Source organism: Protopterus annectens, chromosome 15.part0 (genome assembly GCF_019279795.1).
Source record: "Protopterus annectens isolate FY-2018-M chromosome 15.part0, PAN1.0, whole genome shotgun sequence".
NCBI classification, from domain to species: Eukaryota; Metazoa; Chordata; order Ceratodontiformes; family Protopteridae; genus Protopterus; species Protopterus annectens.
In genome coordinates this window covers 489,927,938-489,948,679 of record NC_056749.1, presented here as the reverse complement: position 1 = coordinate 489,948,679, position 20,742 = coordinate 489,927,938, and the positions used below count along the sequence as shown (strand labels likewise).

The following is a 20,742-nucleotide window of genomic DNA, read 5'->3' as shown; positions in this document are numbered from 1 at the left end:
GACACAAAGAGTTGTTCTGATTTTCTGAAAGGCTTTGTTCTGTCCAAATAATAACATAGCTGTCTGTGGATGTCCAAGGAATGTAGTAGTCTCTCCCCTTTGTTTTGAGGATTAGGGTAAAAGGTGGGTAAGTGAATAGCCTGATTCAGAGCTACCCTGGATACCACCTTTGGCATAAAGGACGGATTGGTTCGTACGGAAACTCTGTCCTGATGGAAAATGATGAAAGGCTGCACAGACATGAGGGCTTATAGTTCCGATACCCTGCGAGCTGAGGTGATAGCCAGGAGGAAGGCTGTTTTCCAGGACAAATATTGCAAATCTGTTGAGGCAGCTGGCTCAAAAGGAGGCAAGGTCAGCTTTTCCAGAATGAAATTGAGGTCCCAAGCAGGTATTGGCTGTTTCCTTGGGGGTTTTATATTCTTAGCCCCTCTGAGGAACTGTCGCAAGAGGGGATGAGAGAATAAAGGAGGATCAGTGTTGTATTCTGCAGAAATGGCTGAGGCATGGATTTTGATGGAGGAGAATGAAAGTCCACTGCTTAGCAGCTCAGCTAGATACTGTAATATTGGAGGTAAATTCAGTATTCAGGATTCTGGCCCTTTTTCTCATTCCAGGCACAAAATCGCTTCCATTTTGCGGAGTAAGCTTTCCTAGTAGAAGGCCTTCTGGCCTCCAAAATGACATCCTGCACCTCCTTGGAAAGTAGGGTCTGTTGTGAAGTTAAGGAATCTTCCATGCGGCCAGATTGAGTGTTTTCAGCTGACTGTGAAGAGTTTTGAAGCTGTGCCAAGTCAGAAGAAGAGGCATTAGAGGTAGGGTCCATGGTGGGGAATGCGTCAGGCTCCTCAGGAGTGGGTACCAGTGCTGTCTTGGCCAGCCTGGAGCAATGAGAATCATCTTTGGTCTGTTTGCTTTGGCTTTTAATAGAAGTTTGGGCAGCAGAGTAAGAGGTGGAAAGGCATAAACTGTCATTGTTGTCCAACTGAAAGAGAGAGCGTCCACTCTCCAGGCCTGTGGATGAAATGTCCTTGAGCAGAATTTTGTCAATTGGTGATTTTTGTGGGAGGCAAAGAGATCCATGTCTAGCCTTCCCCATGTTTGAATTATTTCTGTAAAAACTTGAGGATGCAGCTTCCATTCGTGTGGGTCTGTCATATTTCTGCTTAGGTTGTCTGCCAGCGTGTTTTCCTTGCCTGGCAAGTACTGTGCTTCAAGTTGGATTTGTAATTCCAGAGCAATGTTCCAAAGTGACATGGCCAGCCTGCATAGGGGGTATGAATGGGTTCCTCCCAGTTTGTTTATGTACCACATTACTGTGGTGTTGTCTGTCCTTATCAATAGCTGGCCTGGATGCAGTAGGTCTTTGAAGGCCATAATAGCATTTATTACTGCTAGCATTTCCTTTTGATTGATGTGAAGGTGCTTTTCTTTTTAGGACCATTTGCCCTGAATGCACCGATCTGTCATGTGCGCCCCCCAGGCGTAGTCCGAGGCGTCTGTTGTGATTACTTGATTTGCTTGAGGCTTGCAGAATGGGAGACCTGTGTTTCTTTGGCATGCTTGAGCCCACCACAGAAATTCCTTTTGAAGACATGGAATCATTGGTATTATTGCTTCCAAACTGTGGCTGTGTTGAGACCATAGGCTTTTCAGGTACCACCGAAGTTTCCTCATATGCAGCTTTGCACATGGGATTAGTAGGATGCAAGATGCCATGAATCCCAGAGCCTGCAGGATTTTCCTTGCAGTCAGCCAGGTGAAATTTGCTAGTTTTCTGAAGTATTGAGTTAGTTGCCCTTGTTTCTCTGGCATTAGGTAGGCCATCTGGGTGTTTGTGTCCAAGTTGGCACCCAGGAAAAGTATTTTTTGTGAGGGTATTAGCCTTGATTTCTTTTTGACTGTGTACCCCACAGAATTCAACATTATTACAAAAGCCAGATGTTTCAGAAGTATGTGCTTGCTGTCCGCTTGGATCAGGCAGTCGTCCAAATATGGGTATATTTGTATCCCTTGAAGTCTACAGTAGGCAATTATTGATGCCAGGCATTTCGTGAATACTCTGGGCGCAGTAGATAAGCCAAACTGCAATGCAGAGAATTGATAATGGGTTGAACCTGCAAGAAATCTGAGGTATCTTCTGCAATTTTGTCTGATTGGGACATGCAGGTATGCCTCCTTGAGGTCCAATGTTACCAGCCAAGACTCCTTGCCCAGCATGGGAAGAAGCTGCTGTAATGTGAGCATCTTGAATTTTGGCACGAGTAAAATGTGTTTAGGATGGATAGGTCCAAAATAGGTCTCCAATCTTTTCCCTTCCTTGGTACCAGGAATAGTCTGGAATAAAAACCTTGACCTTGTTCTTGAGTAGGTACCTCTTGAATAGCTTTCATGTGCATGAGATTTGAAATTTGTCTTTGTGTCTCTGCCCTTTGATTGTGTGGCAGGTTTGGCAAGCCTCTCTTTTGTGGAAGGGTGTGAAAATGGAATCTGTAGCCTCTGTTTATAATGTCCAGGATCCATTTGTCATTTGTGACAATATGCCAATTTTTCGAAAATAATGCCAGTTTTCCTCCTAAGGGTGCTGCCATTTGAGCCTTGCTTGGCATGCAAAGGGGAAAGTCATTGGGTTTGTTTTCTGAATGGCTGTGAACTATCCTCACCACCTCTTTGTGTAGGAGCTTGCCATTGTCTGCCTCTAAACGATCCTTGAGATTGCCCTCTGCCCCTCGGGCGCCTGTATCTACCTCTTTGGGGTCTGTCCGTGGCTGGAAAGGACCAATTTCTGGAAGGCCAATTTCTACTGAAACGTGGAGGTTGTACCTGTAGAAAATCTTTCACTGTTTGCATTGATTTAGCCTTTTCCTCCATTTTCTTTAATACCTCCTCAGCTTTAACACCAAATAATACATCCTTTGTAGAGGGGCATCTAGTAATTTAGCTTTGACATGATCTGGTAAGGTTTGCTCCTTAAGCCAGGCATGTCTACGTATGACTGATCCTGTAACAGCAGCTCTACATGAGGCCTCTAGAGCATCAAAACCACATTGCAAGGTATGTTTACCCACTTGTTCTGCACTATGCATCAAATCCTGCAACTCCTTCAAGTCTGGTTGTTCAGGTTGTGACATTTTGCTTCTTAACTGTGATAACAGAAACTGTTGGTACTTTAACATATGGAACTGGCAGTTTAATGCCCTCGTGGTTAAGGTGGCCGAGGTGTATACCTTTTTTACACACCTTTCTAAAGACCTGGAATCTCTCTCGGAAGGTAATGGATTTTTAGTAGTGGAGGCCTTAATTCCCTTGGGGCCCTGTGAGATGGTTTCTGGGTCAGCTGCATGCCTTTTGTATAAGAATTGGTGTGAGTCAGGAACCCGGTAGTACCTGTCAGGCTTGACTGGGGCTGGAGGTAAAGAGTCTGGGTTAAGGCAGGCCTCCGAATACACATCATCTAGTATGTCTAAGACAGGAGGTATAGCCAGAGGCCTGTGCTGAGGGAGCAAGAGAAAATCCCTAAGCCTTTTCTTGGAGTCGGAGTACTCTTGGCCTTCCCAGTGGAAGTGTTCCCTCAAGGAATGCAAGGTTTCCCCAAATGAGTAATCCTCTGGGGGGGGGGGGGGAGACAGAGGGAATGGACTCCTCTGCATCAGAATCTTCAAAAGGGGAGTATGAATGTTCCTGTTCATCAGAGTGCTCTGAAATAATGGAGGTCTGGTCCAAGGAGGGGGATTCTTCCTCCACTCTGGGCCTTTTGTCCGGGGGGGGGGGGGTTGGGAGCCCCAAATCCTCAGCCATTTTAAGCATCTGTTTTTTAGGCATGGGGCCTGGAGAAGGGCCCTGTGTAGCTTGTCTCTTAGAATGCATGGCTGCTTTAGACTTAGTGAAAGCCTTGATGGAAAAAGAAGAGGAAGGCCTGAAGACACCTTGAGAGGAGGCAGACCTGTCTACATTCTGAGTTTCACCACCTAGAGTGGCTTCAGTATCTGTAGTTGGGGTGTGGGCCGAGGAGCCTGCGACCTCGGGCACAGTAGACACCGCCAATGAAGTGTCGTCGGTAGGCAGGGGCTGCGTAGGCGCCTCGCTGAGAACCAGACCACCTGTAGTCTGCTTTGGCGTGGTGTCGGTAGAGGCCGCGGACCTCGTGCGTCGGTCCTTATCTTTGCGTCTTTTAGACAAAACTGGAGTCGGAGTATCCGATGACATAATGTAGTTAAATTTTTTGCCAAAATAGTGCTGGGCGAACTTCGCCCGATGCTTAATGGTGCGTTGTTGAATGTAGCACAAAAACGACAGACCGAGACATCGTGGTCTGGGCCTAAGCAAGGAATGCAGAGGGAATGAAAATCCTTATGCGGTATTTGCTTCCCACATGAAATACAATTATTAACTTTGTCTGACATCGGTCTGAGGCAAGAAAAGTTTCCCCAACGGGGTACTTAGCTTTCAAGACTACTTCGGTTGCAAAATTTTCATAATTTCAGGAGCTGGCCGACCGGCACTTGCGAACTGCTTCTGCTTCGGGCATGGCGCGGCAAGAAAGACTGAAGAAAATGGCATCGGCTGGTTCTTTTATACCCCTGTCGCACTGACGTCCGGGAAGAAGCGACAACAACCGACGCCGGATATAGACTTTGGAATTCGGCCAACCGAGGACCCACCTGATTGCAGGAGAACCCATCTGTTATGACTGCAGCTCTATGCACGATGAACATCTACACGGAGTCTCCTGGAGAGTTTCTGGCTTGTAATATGTATTTATTTATAGAGTGAAGTGTATGTTTATTGTAATAAGGAAGTAATAAGTTTAGTAGAGCTGGACTTCTCAGGCTGATAGAGTAGTTTATGAGCCACTGTTAACTGGTTATAAGGACAGGAATTGTGGTAACTCCAGCCAGGAGAGTGTTTTTATTTATTTATTTATTTTTTTTGAGTGAGGTAGTGGTGTGTCCTGTATGTGGAGTCTGTAGCAAATTTGGATATTTTGTTACAGCATGTCTCTACTTAGTCTACGTCAGTCTTTTTAAAGATTGGTAAGAATGGGTGAGGCATTGAGGAGAGTTGACAAGAGATGGGTTCTAACTATAGTGACTCTAGAACTATCAGTTAAATCTCTTATGTCTATACAGGGTTTCCAGTTTTGTGTGTACTTTAACTGTTAAATACACAGCAACCACACCTCCAACCTACAAACACACAAGTGTAACTGCAATGCTGATTATGTTTGTGCTAGAAAGTGAAATGCATTACATCTAGCTTGTTACTTGTACTGCAACACACACACACACACACACACACACACACACACACACACACACACACACACCAGCAGGTATAAATCACATTTATTTACCTTACTGAAGAGTAATGCAAACCTGGCAATGTCCCTGATTTCACGGAACACCCATGATTTTTGCTTCACAATTTTGCACCGTCCCTTGTAAAAAGTTTGAATTGCTGATCAATCATTCAGGATTAGAAAGTGTCAATAAAGCTAAATAGAGTTTCATTCTTATTGTCAAAAGATACATAGTGAAGCAAAATGTGTTAATCTATAAACTTAAGTCAATTAAAGTAAAATTTAAAAATTGTTCCCAATTCTGTGACTTTATTCTGCTATTTTTATCTTTACCCAGAATTCTTGAGCAAAGTTGCTAAGAGTTACAGTATCTGATGTTCTGCCAGTATTTATAAAAAAAAAATCTTTGAAAAAGAAAACCATCTCTGAAGAATAGAAACATCAGCTCTTCTTACAATCCAAGTCGAAGCTGAGATTGGTTATTCTGGGATCCTGATCTCTAGCTCTTACCTTGGTCATGTTCATTCGCTGGACTCCAAAGTTTTATCCCAACAGGGTCATATCACATCCCAATTTTGATTTAAGTGTATAAATTTGAAATGAATAATTTTTCCCTCAACTTTCTAATCAGCAACAGTTTTGTGGGGCTCCCGAAATAATCAAGGATGATTTAGGGGGACCCCTGCAACCAAGGCCATAACTGGTGCCTAAAGCTTGCTATGTCAATTTCATTAGAGAAAATGCCCATCAACAAGATTTAATTAGGTCAAGGGTATTATATCAGTGGTAAAATGTTTAATGAAAGTATCAAGTCTGTTAAGTGACAGAGCACTATAAAATTGCCAATACCGGAATTCTAAAGGAGATATAAATGAAGTTATTACTAACCACTTAGTTGATTAAATACACAAGACTGCTATTCTAGCTTTTGTTGGTTTGACAAACGAGTTAAAAAATATCAATACAAGTACCTGCTGTAGTTGGTGCCCCCACCACCAAGGACCAGGAGACATCCAGCAAACACAAGGTTCACTGGTGCCTAAAGACAGCTATGCCATCAAGTACACTCACGCTCTTCATACTCTCTGCAATAAATATCTGTCATTTCAACCTCTTATTACCAAACTACAATCACTGTACTGTACTATGGGATAAAAAGAACTATGTTATGGCAGTTAGGGATGTGTGCGAAGAGACTAAACAAAAGACAATACAAATTTAAAAACTGGTAGCTCTGTTTTATGGATCTGAATAGCAAGAAACAAGCAGCGATAATGTTTCAGTCCCTTTAGTTTTATATGTATGTCAAATATTTTTAATCAACCCAAGGAGAAGTTGTGGATAGCAATTAAGAGTTGCAGGATCATCTGGGGAGTGCAAGAAGGGCAAAGGTCAAGTGGGATAAGACTATCCTTTCCAGCAGAACAAGGTGGTTTGGGATTACCTGATTTGAAGGGATATTTCACAACTACACAGTTAAGGCTCTTACACATAAAACAAGCAGAAAGGTATAATTCAAAGTGCAAAGGGATGATGATGAAATTGGGGGGGGGGGCTCAAGAAATAAGACAACTCTGGGATTTTGGATGCAGATCCTTAAGGTGAACAACAGCCAAACAAAATATGTTCATAAAGTAGCAGAAAGTATTCTAAGAACTAAGCCAACACAGGCAAAAAGTGTCTGGAATTTACTTGAGAAAACTGGAAAAGGAACCAAGGTACTGGGAGCATATACAGAAGAAAAAGTAACAGAATGGAGAGAAGCCAAGAGTACCTTTGGAATGCATGCTACAGACTGCCTTCTGTGACTGATATCAGTGTACAGGCAAAGAGAAAAGAATAGGGGGATACTTAGTAAAAGACCAGCACCAGTACAGGTTTTAGTAGAATATAAAATAGAAGATGCCATTAAAAAAATGGATAACTACAAGGGCATATAAAGTACATGTTAACTACAGGAATCAGAGGTAGTCAAAGAATTGGGAAGACAGACTGATTAGCATTCATAAAGAAAGAATGAGAGAATGTGTGTATGGCTCCCAAACATTCAAAGACTAGATCATGTAGGATTACTGCTTAGAAGTGTTTGCATAGGTATTTTTATACCTGAAGCAGATTCCAAAGAATTTTCCCTCAGGTAGATAGCAAATGTTGGGAGGTGTAATGGGGGAGGGGGTAATTGGGAACATATTTTTGGGACTGTAAGAAGATGGCAGACTAAAAATTCCATGCAGGCTATTCTGTCAGAAATACTGGGTGAGTAAATTGGTGCAACTAAGCAAATTATTTTTTGAGCTGTGATACAGAATCTGAAATGCCTAGACATAGTAAGGCCTTGCTGAGTTTAATTCTAATGGCTTCCAAAAAGCAATTGCTAGAAAATGGAAATCAAAGTTTAAACTAACTGTAGTAGTAACTATACTAACACATAAAAGAACTGAAGTGGGATCTTTAGAAAAGGGTAGAAGCAAATTATAAAGGAAAAAAATTGGAACTGTGGCAGTAATACATGCAGAATACTGTTCTGGAGAAGGAATGAGGTTTAAGGGCAGGCAGAAATTGAATGAGCTATGTAATGTTCAATTGACAATGACTGTATAAAAGATTATATATGTGATGTATAATGTTTACAACCGAATATGTGTCAATATGTTTTGCTCTCATTTATATAAATGTATGCAGTCATAAGTGACAACTCAAAGATTAAGAACAGTTGGTACCAAGAGCAGCAGTCTTATTACAGCACACTATGCTTATGCCAGACGTTGTCGCCTTACAGTAAGAAGCTGTCCGGTTCGATACTCTGCTAGAGCGTCTTCTGCGTGGAGACATGTGTGAATGGGCGTACCTTTGTTGAAGGTTGTGCGTCAGGGCTGGCAACTCGGTACGTAAAAATCAACTGCCAATCATTAGCAGCCCGGAGTTCCACTGTGACGACCCCTAACCGGGAAAAGCCGAAAGACACACACACACACACACACACACACACACACACACACACACACACACACACACACACACACACACACACTTAAGCCAGACATACAAGCTGCCTCAAAATCCAGAAATATACATTTCATGTATGCTATTAAAATCAAAACATAATTATGTCATATTATATGACACTGGCAGTGATACGTGTTAAAAAACGTATATAATCAATATCCACAATACAAACATTCTCCATTTAAACCATTTTCCCCTCTGCTACGAGTGCAATACTCTTCACAGCCATGCCTATTTTATGTACATAAGACTATACATCAGGTTCACAGGTGGCAAACGGTACTATAAAACAAATAAAATACAAGTAAATAAAACACATAATAAAAGTACCAAAACACTTCTGGGTAAAAACAACTACTATGTGGACTTTACAATAAACAGCAATACTGACAGGTTAGTGGTTTCACAATATAAATTGCTTCTTCAGACCATAAAAACCTACTCAAAAAAAAAAAAAAAAAACCTCACAAACATATTTATGACCTCCATTCAAATAAAATCCTCCAATCATCTACACAACAAAAAGTCATCTAAACCAATCAAAATAATCCTCCCATGAACGTGAGAGAATACAATTTAACCAGATATGAGCCTAACATCAGAAAATGTTAAAGGACCCACTAACAATGAAATACAAACAGCATATAAAGAAATTCATACCTACAAAACATTTTATTTATTATTTATTTTACATTTGTTGATCGGGATAGTGGACTGGATGCATGTCCATTTTCAGCGGAGGCCCGGGGAGAAAAGCTCCAAGGGTAAGCTGATACAGCATTACATAATACCAGCATTACATATTACAAACAGACTATTTACAGAGGTTACATAAGTAAGCAAGTTAAACAAGTTCCACAGGTTACAGTTAATCCTGAGCACAAATCAGGATTAAATTAAATTACACAGTAAACTGGTTAACTTTTAGTTATGTACTCACCATAACTTCAGATGTTTGGGATCCATCTCGCCTACATTCTGACTGATGGGTTCGGAGCCGATCCTCAGCTCCGACTCGGCACGCTTATGCCAAAGAGTGAAGTCTCTTATTGGCTGAGCTTACTATATCCCAGGATGCACCACTACCAGTCCTCCAGATCTAGTTTGTCCGCATACATGCACACACGCATGCACTGCTTATATAACTGACAGATGATAAAAGATAAAAAACAGTAGAACCCAAACCGTTCAATCTCTTCTGATCTCCAAGGCAGGGGGAAGGAGGGTGGGTATTAGGAATGTAGGCGAGATGGATCCCAAACATCTGAAGTTATGGTGAGTACATAACTAAAAGATGTTATGTGATCCTATCTCGCCTACATTCTGACTGATGGGACAGCGTCCCTAGCACCTAAATCCTGGGTGGCTCACTGGAAAACACTCCTGAGTACCGTGGAGCCAAATGATGCTCGTCCTTTAGATGCCACATCCAACTTATAGTGGGAAATGAAAGTGTGCGGGTTGGACCAAGTAGCCGCAGCACAAATCTCAGAAATAGCGAGCTTGGAATGGAATGCAATAGAGGTAGCCATAGCTCTAGTAGAGTGAGCTTTGACAGATGTTATAAGTTGTTTATTTGAAGAGGAATAAGCTTGAGTTATGCAATCTCTGATCCATTTGGCAATAGTAGCTTTAGTGATGGTTTTACCCAGTTTATTATCTGAAAAGGACACAAACAATTGATCTGTTTTCCGAATTTGCTGAGTCCTATCTAGATAGAAGCGCAATTGCCTGTGAACATCCAATGTATGGAAGGTGTATTCCGCTTTGTTTGAAAATTTTGGAAAGAAAACTGGTAGCTCTAAAGACTGTTGGAGACAGAGATTAGAGCAAACTTTTGGGACAAAAGATGGATTAGGTCTAAGTGATACTCTATCCTTGTGAAAAATCAAGTACGGTGGTTTGATAGATAGGGCTTGAAGTTCTGAAACTCTTCTTGCAGAGGTAATTGCAATTAAGAAGGCAGTTTTCCAAGACAGATATTTCAACTCACATGTAGCAGCCGGTTCAAAGGGGGAAGATGGTTAAGGCACGAAGTACCAAATCAAGATCCCACGGAGGCAGGATGAAAAATTGGGGTCTTAAAAGCACAGCACCTTTCATGAAAGTTTTACATAATCTGCTGCTCATCAACGGTGGGTCTGTGGAATCGTGAAATTTGGAGATAGCTGCTAGTTGGACTTTAATAGTAGAGACTGAAGATCCTTGATTAAACAAGGATGTTAAAATTTCAAGACCTCTGGTATTGGGGCAGTAATAGGGTCTAAGCCTCTGAGTTGAGCCCAGATAGCAAACCTCTTCCACTTACTGTGATACAACTTCTTAGTGGTGGGTTTGTGGGCTGAAGATAAAATGTGAATAACTTCCGGTCCAAGGTGTGATTTCTGACTATAGTCGGAAGTGGAGGAGCCAAGCTGTTAATTTCAAAGTGTGAAGGGACTGGTGCTGTTGTCCCGACTGATGAACCAGAAGGTCCAGAATTAGATCCAAGAACCAAGGACCGTCCAGAGCATATTTCTGTAGGTAGGGGAACCATACCTGACGAGGCCAGTACGGGGCAATTAGAATCATTGTGGACCCCAATTGGGAAGCTTTCTGGATGACTTTGGGGAGGAGTGGAATCGGAGGAAAAGCATAAAGCAGTCCTGTTGGCCAAGGTTGGACTAGAGCATCCGTAGCTGTCTCCCCTTGACGCGGGGTCAAGGAAAAGAACCTGTTGCACTTTGTGTTTCGTGGTGTTGCAAACAGGTCGCAGCACGGAATCCCCCATCTTTTGAAAATCTGAGCTGCAACTGTTTCGTTTAGAGACCACTCGTGAGGAGAGAGAATAGTCCTGCTCAGTCTGTCTGCCAATACATTGGATTTGCCTGGAATGTGGGTCGCTACCAGGAAGCGCTTGGTAGCCACTGCCCATTCCCACACCCTCATGGCCTCTCTGCAAAGGGGGTAAGATCTGGTCCCTCCTTGTTTGTTTAGATACCAGACCACCGACATGTTGTCTGTGTGGATGGCGATAATGCCTTGAGGGAGAAACTTGTGGAGGGCTTGTAAGGACAGAAGTACAGCCCTCATTTCCAACACATTGATATGGAGAGATGTTTTGTTGGGAAGCCAAGAACCTTGAACTGACCTGCCCAGACAATGCCCCCCACCCGCCTGGGAGGCATCCGTAGTCAAGGTGGCCACCGGAGGGGGTATAACAAAGGGTCTTCCCTGATTCAGATTGGATGGCAGAAGCCACCAGCGGAGGTCCCGTTTGCACGTTTCTGTAATCAGTATGTGATGATTGAGGGAGATCTTGAAAAGACCATTGTGTCGATAATAGCCACTGGAGAATCCTCATGTGCAACCTTGCCAGAGGAACTAGGAGAACCGTGGCAGACATTGAACCTAAAAGTTGCAGGACCATCCTGGCTGGGGCTTTGGATCTTAGAAGCAGGGCTCGGACCTGATTTTGTAATGTTTGTATCCTTTCGGTAGGAAGGAAGATCCGCATTAATTTTGAGTCTATCTCTGCTCCTATGAATCTTATGCGCTGAGAAGGCAGCAAGACAGACTTTGACCAGTTGAATGTAATTCCCAGGGAAACACCCAGGGAGATGGTGGCTTGTAGGTTTTCTAGTAGTAGATGCCTGGTGATGGCAGTCAGGAGCCAGTCGTCCAGATAGGGAAACACTTGGAATCTGAGACTCCTCAGGTGAGCAGTCACTACTGCCAAACACTTGGTGAACACCCTGGGGGCTGTGGTGAGACCAAAGGGCAGTGCACAAAATTGGAAATGACTGTCTCCCAGGCTGAAGTGCAGATACCTCCTGGACGCCTGATGTATCGGTATGTGATAATAGGCGTCCTTGAGATCTATGGAGCACATCCAAACATCTTTCTCCAACAATGGGAGAATGGATTGTAAAGTGACCATTCGGAATTTGGACTTCATGACGGACTGGTTTAGTTTGCTGAGATCCAAAATGGGTCTCAGGTCCCCTGTCTTTTTTGGCACTAAAAAGAACCTTGAGTAATTTCCGGATCTGATCTGGTCTGTGGGGACCGGTTGGATGACTCCTTTTTCTAGCAGCTTTGAAGCTTCTACGGCTGCAATTTCCCTTTGACTGGGTGGAGGGTCCGGGATTTTTTTGGACGGTGGGGGTGGACGTGTGAAGGGAATGGTGTAACCTCCGGCAATAATCCAAAGCCTCCATCTGTCCTGAGTAATAGATTCCCAGGCTTTTAGGTGCTTGGCAAAACGGCACCAGACTGGCTCCGGAGCAGCACAGCCGGGCAATCCCTCCTGGAGTGTGGGAGGCTGAAGAGCCACGAAAGGCCTCGAGGTATCCAGTGTTGCGGGGGCCTCTGCCGCCTCTGGGACGGCGTCTCCCAGAAAAATTTCCCCGTCCTCTGCCTCTGGAAGGGGAATCTTCCTGCTGTTGAGGAAAGAATTTCTGTGATTTGCGGAACCACATCTTCCCTCCTCTTTAGCCTTGGGATAAGGCCGAAGGGAGTGGAAAATCGTGCTCCTACGGCAGATAAAGTCTTTCCCTCCTGCTCATAGCGGTAAGAGTGTCTTTACCTTGGGTCCAAACAAAGAGGACCCATCAAAGGGAGCGTCGGCAAAGGAAGACTTGAAGGCCTCCGCGAAATGACACAAACGGAGCCAGGCTTGTCTCCGTAGAGCCACGCCTGTGCCTGCCGCTCTGCCCGCCCTCGACCGCATATGAAATGAGCCTCATGGACGAGTTAGAAATCGAGGTAAGGATAGCCAACTGAGAGCTAACCGACTGGGCTAGCTGCTCAGGTAGGTTACCTGAGAGGGAGTCTGAGAGCTCCTTGACCAGATCCCTCTGTAGTCTGGTGAAATGTGCCAAATAATTCAGGGACCTCAGAGTAAAGGCCGCTGAAGTCAGGGTGCGCTTCCGCATCGTCCATGCTCCTAGACTCCTTATTAGGAGGATGGACGGACGTTGAAGCCTCTGCCACGTCCTGCTGGGTAGCAGATGCCATCACCATGGCATCTACAGCCACGCCTGTTAAGAACTCCTTCTCGGGTGGGGCAGACAAAAATTTGTTAGGGCGAAGGCACTGGTTCCACAGTATCTGGATGTTCCCACGCCTCTGACAAACCAAATCCAGGAGCTCGTCGAAGGGCGGAGACACCCAGGAGGCGGAGGGCTGAGCCCCGAAGGCCTTGAGGAACACAGACTCATCAGCGAAGGGGGGTTTGGAATTCCAGCCGCCTCGTTGCTTGAGGATCTCTAGAATGTCTGCAAATGAGACATCATCCGAGGACGACTTTGGGGACCCCTCCGCATCATCAAGATCAGTGTCCGATGTAAGAGACTCATCGGGGGAGTCCACGTGCTTCCTCTTGCACGATCTCTTCCTTGGGGGCTCCTCCGAAGACAATTCCGAAAGACCCTCAGGAGGAGGGAACCCCAGTGGGGTAACCTCAGGCCCCGGGGCTCCGCTGCCTAGAGACAGGGGAACTGCCAAAGACCCAGTCTCCATGCCCAGGGAAGGTGCCGGTAAAGCCGTAGAGATGGCTGAAGAAGATTTGGCCAAGGCACTCCTCATAGCTCTGAAGGCCGGACCCCCAGAATCCTGGGAGGGTCCAGTCTCCAGAGCCATGATAGCAGACGGAAGTCCCGCGGCCGAAGCACCGAGAGGGAGGCTTGGAACCGACAGCATTGGTCCCGAAACGTCACCCCCGGGCCCGGCCGAAAAAGTCCGTGTGCTAAACTCGGACCCGAAGGCCGGGGTTGGAGTAAGGGTCGGAGCCGACCCTAGGATCTCTACTGGCTCCATCAGCACCTGCTCCGACGGAGCCAAAGTGGTCGGAGGAGGAATGGCAATGGAATGGGCTATCTGCTCCGAAGCCAATTGGGTCGGAGCCGAAACAAATTTCTGAAAGACTGGGGACTGGAAAAGTCTTTGGAGTACCCTGTCTATGTCCGAATCTGACATCCTTGATGACCTGGAAGAGACCGAACGGGTCCGAGTAGGCCTCTCCAACGGCTCCAAGGGACTAGGGGACCGGCTCGAATCGACTCGATAATTATCGGCGCCGACGGAGTGTCCAAACCAATTTCGATCGGTGCCGAAGAGGGCTTCGGCGCCAAGGAGGAAGTGTCTGAGCAGACAACCTTTATCGGCTCCAAGATCAGTGTAGCCGATGAAGATGACCCGCCTCTCGAGGCCCCAGCCGTCGGCTCCGAACCCAGAGGAGTCGAGGCTGGAGGCATCGAGGCAGACCGTTCCGCCCTCGGCTCCGAAGTCCGTGGAGCCGAAGGAGAAGCCTGCCTATGTCTTTTGGCGGTCGGATCAGACGGGCTGGTCGGAGCCGATGCCCTTTTCTTCTTTGCAGGAGAAGGAGAGGAAGCTAATGCCTCTTCAAATGAGGGTTTAATAAGGCCTTTTAAAATAAGTTTATTTTTCCTCTCTTGGAGGACCCTCGAGGAAAACGCGTGGCACACGCTACAGGACTCCTGCAAATGTTTGGCGCCCAAACAGTACACACAGAGAGAATGGTCATCTGTAATTGACATCTTGAAACTACACTTAGTGCACTTCTTAAACCCTGAAGGCCTAGGAGCCTGTGACATTATGGCAACCAAACTGGTGAACAGCAAATACACTAACTATCACAGAAAAAATTATTTTTCTTTTTCTTTAAACAAGACTGACACAATAGAAAAACAACTAAAGGTATCCAAGAACCCTAAAATAAAACGGGACTTGAATGACAACGGACTGACAGGGAAGGCCCTTCAACTCAAATGGGACCTCTAGTCAGACAATACACAATCACCACACAAATATTTTACCACAAAAAATATTCACTCATACACAAAAAACACGAGATAGCTATTAAAACAGCTTTTTGTTGAATTTTAGGAAATCCCTGACAGGAAAGTAAGTGAAAAAACACTACTTAGCTCAGCCAAGCTCGAGACCACGTCTTTGCTTGTTAGCGGCAAACGAGATCTGGGGGACTGGTAGTGGTGCATCCTGGGATATAGTAAGCTCAGCCAATAAGAGACTTCGCTCTTTGGCATAAGCGTGCCGAGTCGGAGCCGAGGATCGGCTCCGAACCCATCAGTCAGAATGTAGGCGAGATAGGATCACATAACATCAGATTTTTACACATTCTAGAGAGAGTTAGCCAGGCTTGATACATTGACATAGCCAGTTAAGTGACAAATGTTGTTTGAATCTAGAACATACTATATAACTAAATATATTAAAAAATATATTTGAAATAAGAAATCATAAACCAGCATAAAAATATGCATACATATAAAACTACTTTAACTACTTTACATACATGACTGCATAACTTGCTAGTAAAAAAGGTTCAGAAAATCTACTCCAACTAACCACTTTGGTTGTAAATAAATCTGAGTAATTATCCACAATTTCAGTGTGTTTTTGAACTGTGGACATCCCTTCAAACTGTAACCATATTGAAGTCTAAATCATAGCACATTTCCAGGAGCCCAACTTAATTAATTACATACAGGCGACGTCTCCAGGTGTTTCTGCAGTTGCATCTTGCTGATAACTCTAGGTGTCAAATATTGCTTGTTCATATTTACATTAATAACTCCAAAACCATGCTACATAAAAAGTATTAAAATATTTCATCATAAAGCTTATACAGTGGCAAACAAGGCAGTACTGACATCTGGCCCCTTATTAAGGCAGGTAAAGATAAATTAATTGTTGTTCACATAATTATTTCTATTGCCATAAATTACATGCTTTTTTTCTAAATATATTGGCAACCAAGTTGCAGAGTCAGAGCTGCTTAGCCTCATACGAAAGCCCTCAGGGTGGGTGAGCAAAATGCTGCCAACAGTATGTGAGATGCTGAGATACTGCTGGTTATTTACAAAATATTACAAACTTACCAGCGTGTTTACTGTGACTCAAAATCCAGTTGAAGACCTAGGACCTAAAGAATACTAATATAAAAAACAGGCTGCACTGAAGAGTTTGCCATTTACACTTCTTTACTAACCCATATGGTTCCAGAGATACAAGCATCTGTTTGACATGTGAAGACATAATTTGAGTCACTAGGCTCTGCACATTGGAAGCTACAGTGCAAGCTTTTATTCCCTCCAATGGAGCTCTGGGTTAACAAAATCAGGTACTTAAATAACAATGGTTTTTGTAATAAAATATTTGAAGAATTTTGTCAAAATAGAGCTTGCTTTTTCAAGTAAAATTTTCATTTTAAGAGTTCATTTTAAAAAGGACTGTTAAAAGCCACTGGATAACTTACCCCCAACCATAAGCAAACTTTGTCTGTAGGCGGAACCAAGGCTTTACAATACAGATTGCCTGCAAGTAAAAATCTCGTCTCCATTGGGTCTGTTGTTTCCTGAGTGAATAAAGACAGACAGAAGCATTACTTTACAGTCAAAACGTACTTGCAGACATTCAGTACGAGTCATCGCTGCCTGCCCTGGAAACAACTTCAGCAAACTGACAATGTTTATCAGAAAGCATTACAATGAGAACAGTCAAGTTACAAGCACGTAAATGTTGGAACACTGATATGACTAACTTGGACTGTAAAATACCTGGTCTTAACAGCTACATCTCTAAAAATACCTACCAAAACAAAACCATGCAAAGGATAGAAGTGAACCCCTACTTTGCCGATGTCATCCTGACAGAAAGAAGAGCATCAGCAGTCAAAATGAAATGCAAACCTAACCAACTGCAATTGTCAAAATTTAACTACAAATGAGAAAACAGAAAAGGACAGCAAGGTACAAATCAAGAATGATGTCTACTAGCTGGATATTTCAAGTAATGTCACCACAGCCAGAAATGTACTAATTTAACAAAAAAACAAAAAGGAAGAGGCACAGGAAATTACAAACATTTTATTTTGGCTTGTATTATATGTACATGTTGTTGTTGCGTCTTTCGGCTTATCCCGGTTAGGGGTCGCCACAGCGGAACTCTGGTCCACTAATGATTGGTAGTGGATTTTTATGTGCCGAGTTACCAGCCCTGACGCACAACCTTCAAAGAAGGCTCGCCCATTCACGCATGCCTCCACACAGAAGATGCTCTAGCTGAGAATCTAACGCGACAATGTCTTGCTGTGAGGCGAAAACGCTACCGCAGCACCACAGTACACACACAAATTTATGCGTGCATATACATATAACAAATCAGCCAGGTGTGCTGCTTTAAGTTATCCCTTATAGCCACAACCAAGATTACAATCAATTTACAATTCATCATGAGACTCTAAATAATAAACACACAAAAGAAGTTTGCACACACACACAAAATTAACTTATAAACACACAAGAAACATATGACCATATGCATATTTCATTTTTGTTTTCCAGGGTATAGCACTCATCTCTATGGGCCTTTCAGACTCCCAGTTACACAATGGAGGTTCATAGGTTGGTACTAGGCTTTCGGCCCTAGGGCCTATACAAGCCTAGCCATAACAATTCCCTGGCTATTTCTTCCAACACTATTTACTTCCCTGGACCCCTGTCTAGCAGGACTGATGTGATCTCTGGGGTGAATTTCCTTTCTCCCATCCAATCATCAAGGTTCCTTTTGAAGTGGGCCAAAGTGGTGCTCTGCTTGACATGTATGGGCAGTCTATTCCAGAGTTTGGGGAGTCTCTGGGTCAGGAACCTATCCCTCCAGCATGTTTTGTTTATTGTGATGACAAGGTTTAGATCCCTGGAGCGTGTGGCTCTGAGGGAGTGGGATTTCTTTAAGTGTAGCATGTTCAACAGCTCTGGGTTTGACAAGGCCTTGTATGTTAAACAGAGATCGCCTTGGAGTAGATATGTGACCGAGTATAGCTGGAGTTTAAGGCGGCCAGCGTAGGGCATCTGCTTTAGGCCTGTGATTCTTTTAGTGAGGTATTTCTGCGGCCTTTCCAGTTGTTGCAGATGTCTTGAGATGTACATACCAAATGGGGCATTGTATTCTATAATGGGTCTAATGAGGGATGAGTACAGTGGGACAATGACCTCCTTTTTTCTGGATGAAAAGCCCTTAATGATGAGGTGCGCCACACAGAAGGATTTCCTGACTGTTGTGGTGATGTGGTTATTTAAGGTGAGACCACTGTCCACCTGTGTCCCCAAGTCTCTTATTACACTTTCGGTGTTTAGTGTACTGCCACCTATGTGGTAACTCACGGGTACATGTTTTTTCCCCAAAGGGGATAACTATACATTTCTTGGCATTGAGCTTGAGCCCATGGCTCTGGCACCAAGCATCTGTTTCTGTAAGGCCCTTTTGTAGAGTATCGACAGAATTTGGGGATTCAATAATGGCTCCCAGTTTGCCATCATCTGCGAACTTTGGCAGTCCCTTAGTGTTGGCCTTTACTTCAAAGTAGATGCCAAACAAGAGAGATCCCAGGACTGAACCCCGAGGTACTCCACTTGTCTGGAACTGGATTTGGAGTCAGCTACTTTTACAGTGTGGGTTCTGTCAGTAAGCCAGTTGGCAACCCGTTGAGTGATGTAAGGATTAATGCCCAGCTTAGTAAGTTAGGCCGAGGGGAAACGGACCTTGCACCACTGAACCACAGAAAACAGCTCAACAGCTGCTTAGTCCGTCAATTGGCTTAGAGGATTATCATATGCCAATATGGTACAAAGGGAATAAGCATATAAGAGAGGGAGAACAAGTGCTAAACAGATGAATACAGAGACAAAATCTTTCCAGAATCTTTGCTATTAGCAGGACAGTTACAATGACTCTAAAGGTGGCTTCTGTGGATAGTCTGCAGACTAATTTATTTTCTATGTACTATTCTGTGTGCAAACATGACTTCAGCCTTAGCAGGATAATCTTCAAAAGGGCCCTTTGCAGTAGGGTAAGAAAATTGGTGCTAAAGATGAGGGCAGCGAAATTATGATTTTTATTTTGGCTCTACCTTGCTTTTAAGTAATGGCTTATTTACACAATATAACTTCTTAACAGTTTTTGTTTTTATTACTTGTCTCTACTATATGCCGTTAGCTAAACTAGGTTAGGTTATTGATTGTTTAATCGCTTGTTTTATTTAATGAGAAGTGGATTCAGTAAAAGTTTAGTTCTGAAGTCGTCCCAGTGCAGGACGAAAGCACTTAACTATTTGCGTTTGAGTTCCAATAAACTTGATATTGTTATCCTACAGCTTCGGGCTTGGGCAAACAGATTTTTTAAAATTTTACTGGTTTATGCATGGTCTTACTTTCTGCACATCGTTCTTTGGTTATTAGGCTCCTGAAATTTCCCATAACCATGCTCAGGGAGGGGTATGCTAATGACATATGGGATTCCATTAAATCTACTCCTCTGTGGGTAAACACTAAAAGGGAACCACCAGTATATTAAATGATCTGATCTACTTTCATTTGCAGCTGACATCAAATTGTCAGATATAGAAGGCATCTTTAAGGGACACAGAGGGCAGGGGGTATGCACCCACTACAGAGTGCCCTCAAAGCATATGCGGACACCTCAGACAACTGTAATGTCAGAAAGAGAATAACCAAATAAGAGGCAAACACATTCAGAAGAAACCCAGAAAGTCCTTCCTAAGAAAGCATCTGCCCTTAGACTACACCTCCAGGTTAACCTACTTGGCAAAATTTTTATTTTATTTTTATTTAACATTTGTTTACCGGAAAATCTGATATGGAATGAAGGTAATTTTCAGCAGCGGCCCAGGGAGAAACGCTCCAGATGTCTGAAATTACAAGCTAGTGGCCACTACATAAACATATGCAATTCTTCCATACACACATTATACAAAATTCTCACTACAAGCAGCAAAACCTCTACTGGAGTGCTCATTAACTGCACTAGTTAAGAGTCTGCTCAACTTCTGAGTACCTCCGATAACTTTCTTCAAATGGATTTCAAATTGTATTGTGTTCCATCACCAAAGCAATGCTGAACACAAGACAAGCTAGACCACATCACTTGGCAGCTTTTTTTTCAGTGACACCTCTGCTCCACTTCAGTAGTCTGAGCTGGATTCAATGCTACATTCTGCAGTTCACTGCTGATGGACACCTGTTGCAAAAAAGAAGCTCCGTAAAATAAACCTTACGAAGTCAGACAGGAAAGCCTACAGCCAAGCCAGAAGAGAAAGTAGCGAGATCAATCCTGCATGCTCCAAAACAGATTCCTAACAGACTAAACAATTAAAGGAAGGACAAGACGTCAAACCCTTTGAGATGGCTAACCAGAAAGAAGATCTAAATCTAAGTTAAGACAGCCTTGTACTGCCTTACAAAAGGTACCAATGGATACCCGGAATTAAAAACATACATAAATCTCATCCTGAGAAAAACTGTGGAACGCAGCATTAGAGAGACCGATTAAACAGTTAAGTGTTTTCATAAGATTTTTTTCAGATTTTAAAACAAAATTATGCAGTTTCTCACTCA

At 43.6% G+C, this 20,742-nt stretch overlaps 1 protein-coding gene across 1 annotated transcript in view; it reads right to left on the bottom strand.

Moving 5' to 3' along the window:
• VBP1 (VHL binding protein 1) overlaps window positions 1-20,742 on the bottom strand; it is a 511,617-nt gene that overhangs the window by 172,842 nt on the left and 318,033 nt on the right. The window contains exon 4 of the mRNA XM_044057219.1: window positions 16,587-16,685. Within this exon, the coding sequence (XP_043913154.1) occupies window positions 16,587-16,685 (99 nt within the window). The remainder of the gene's footprint in view (window positions 1-16,586; window positions 16,686-20,742) is intronic.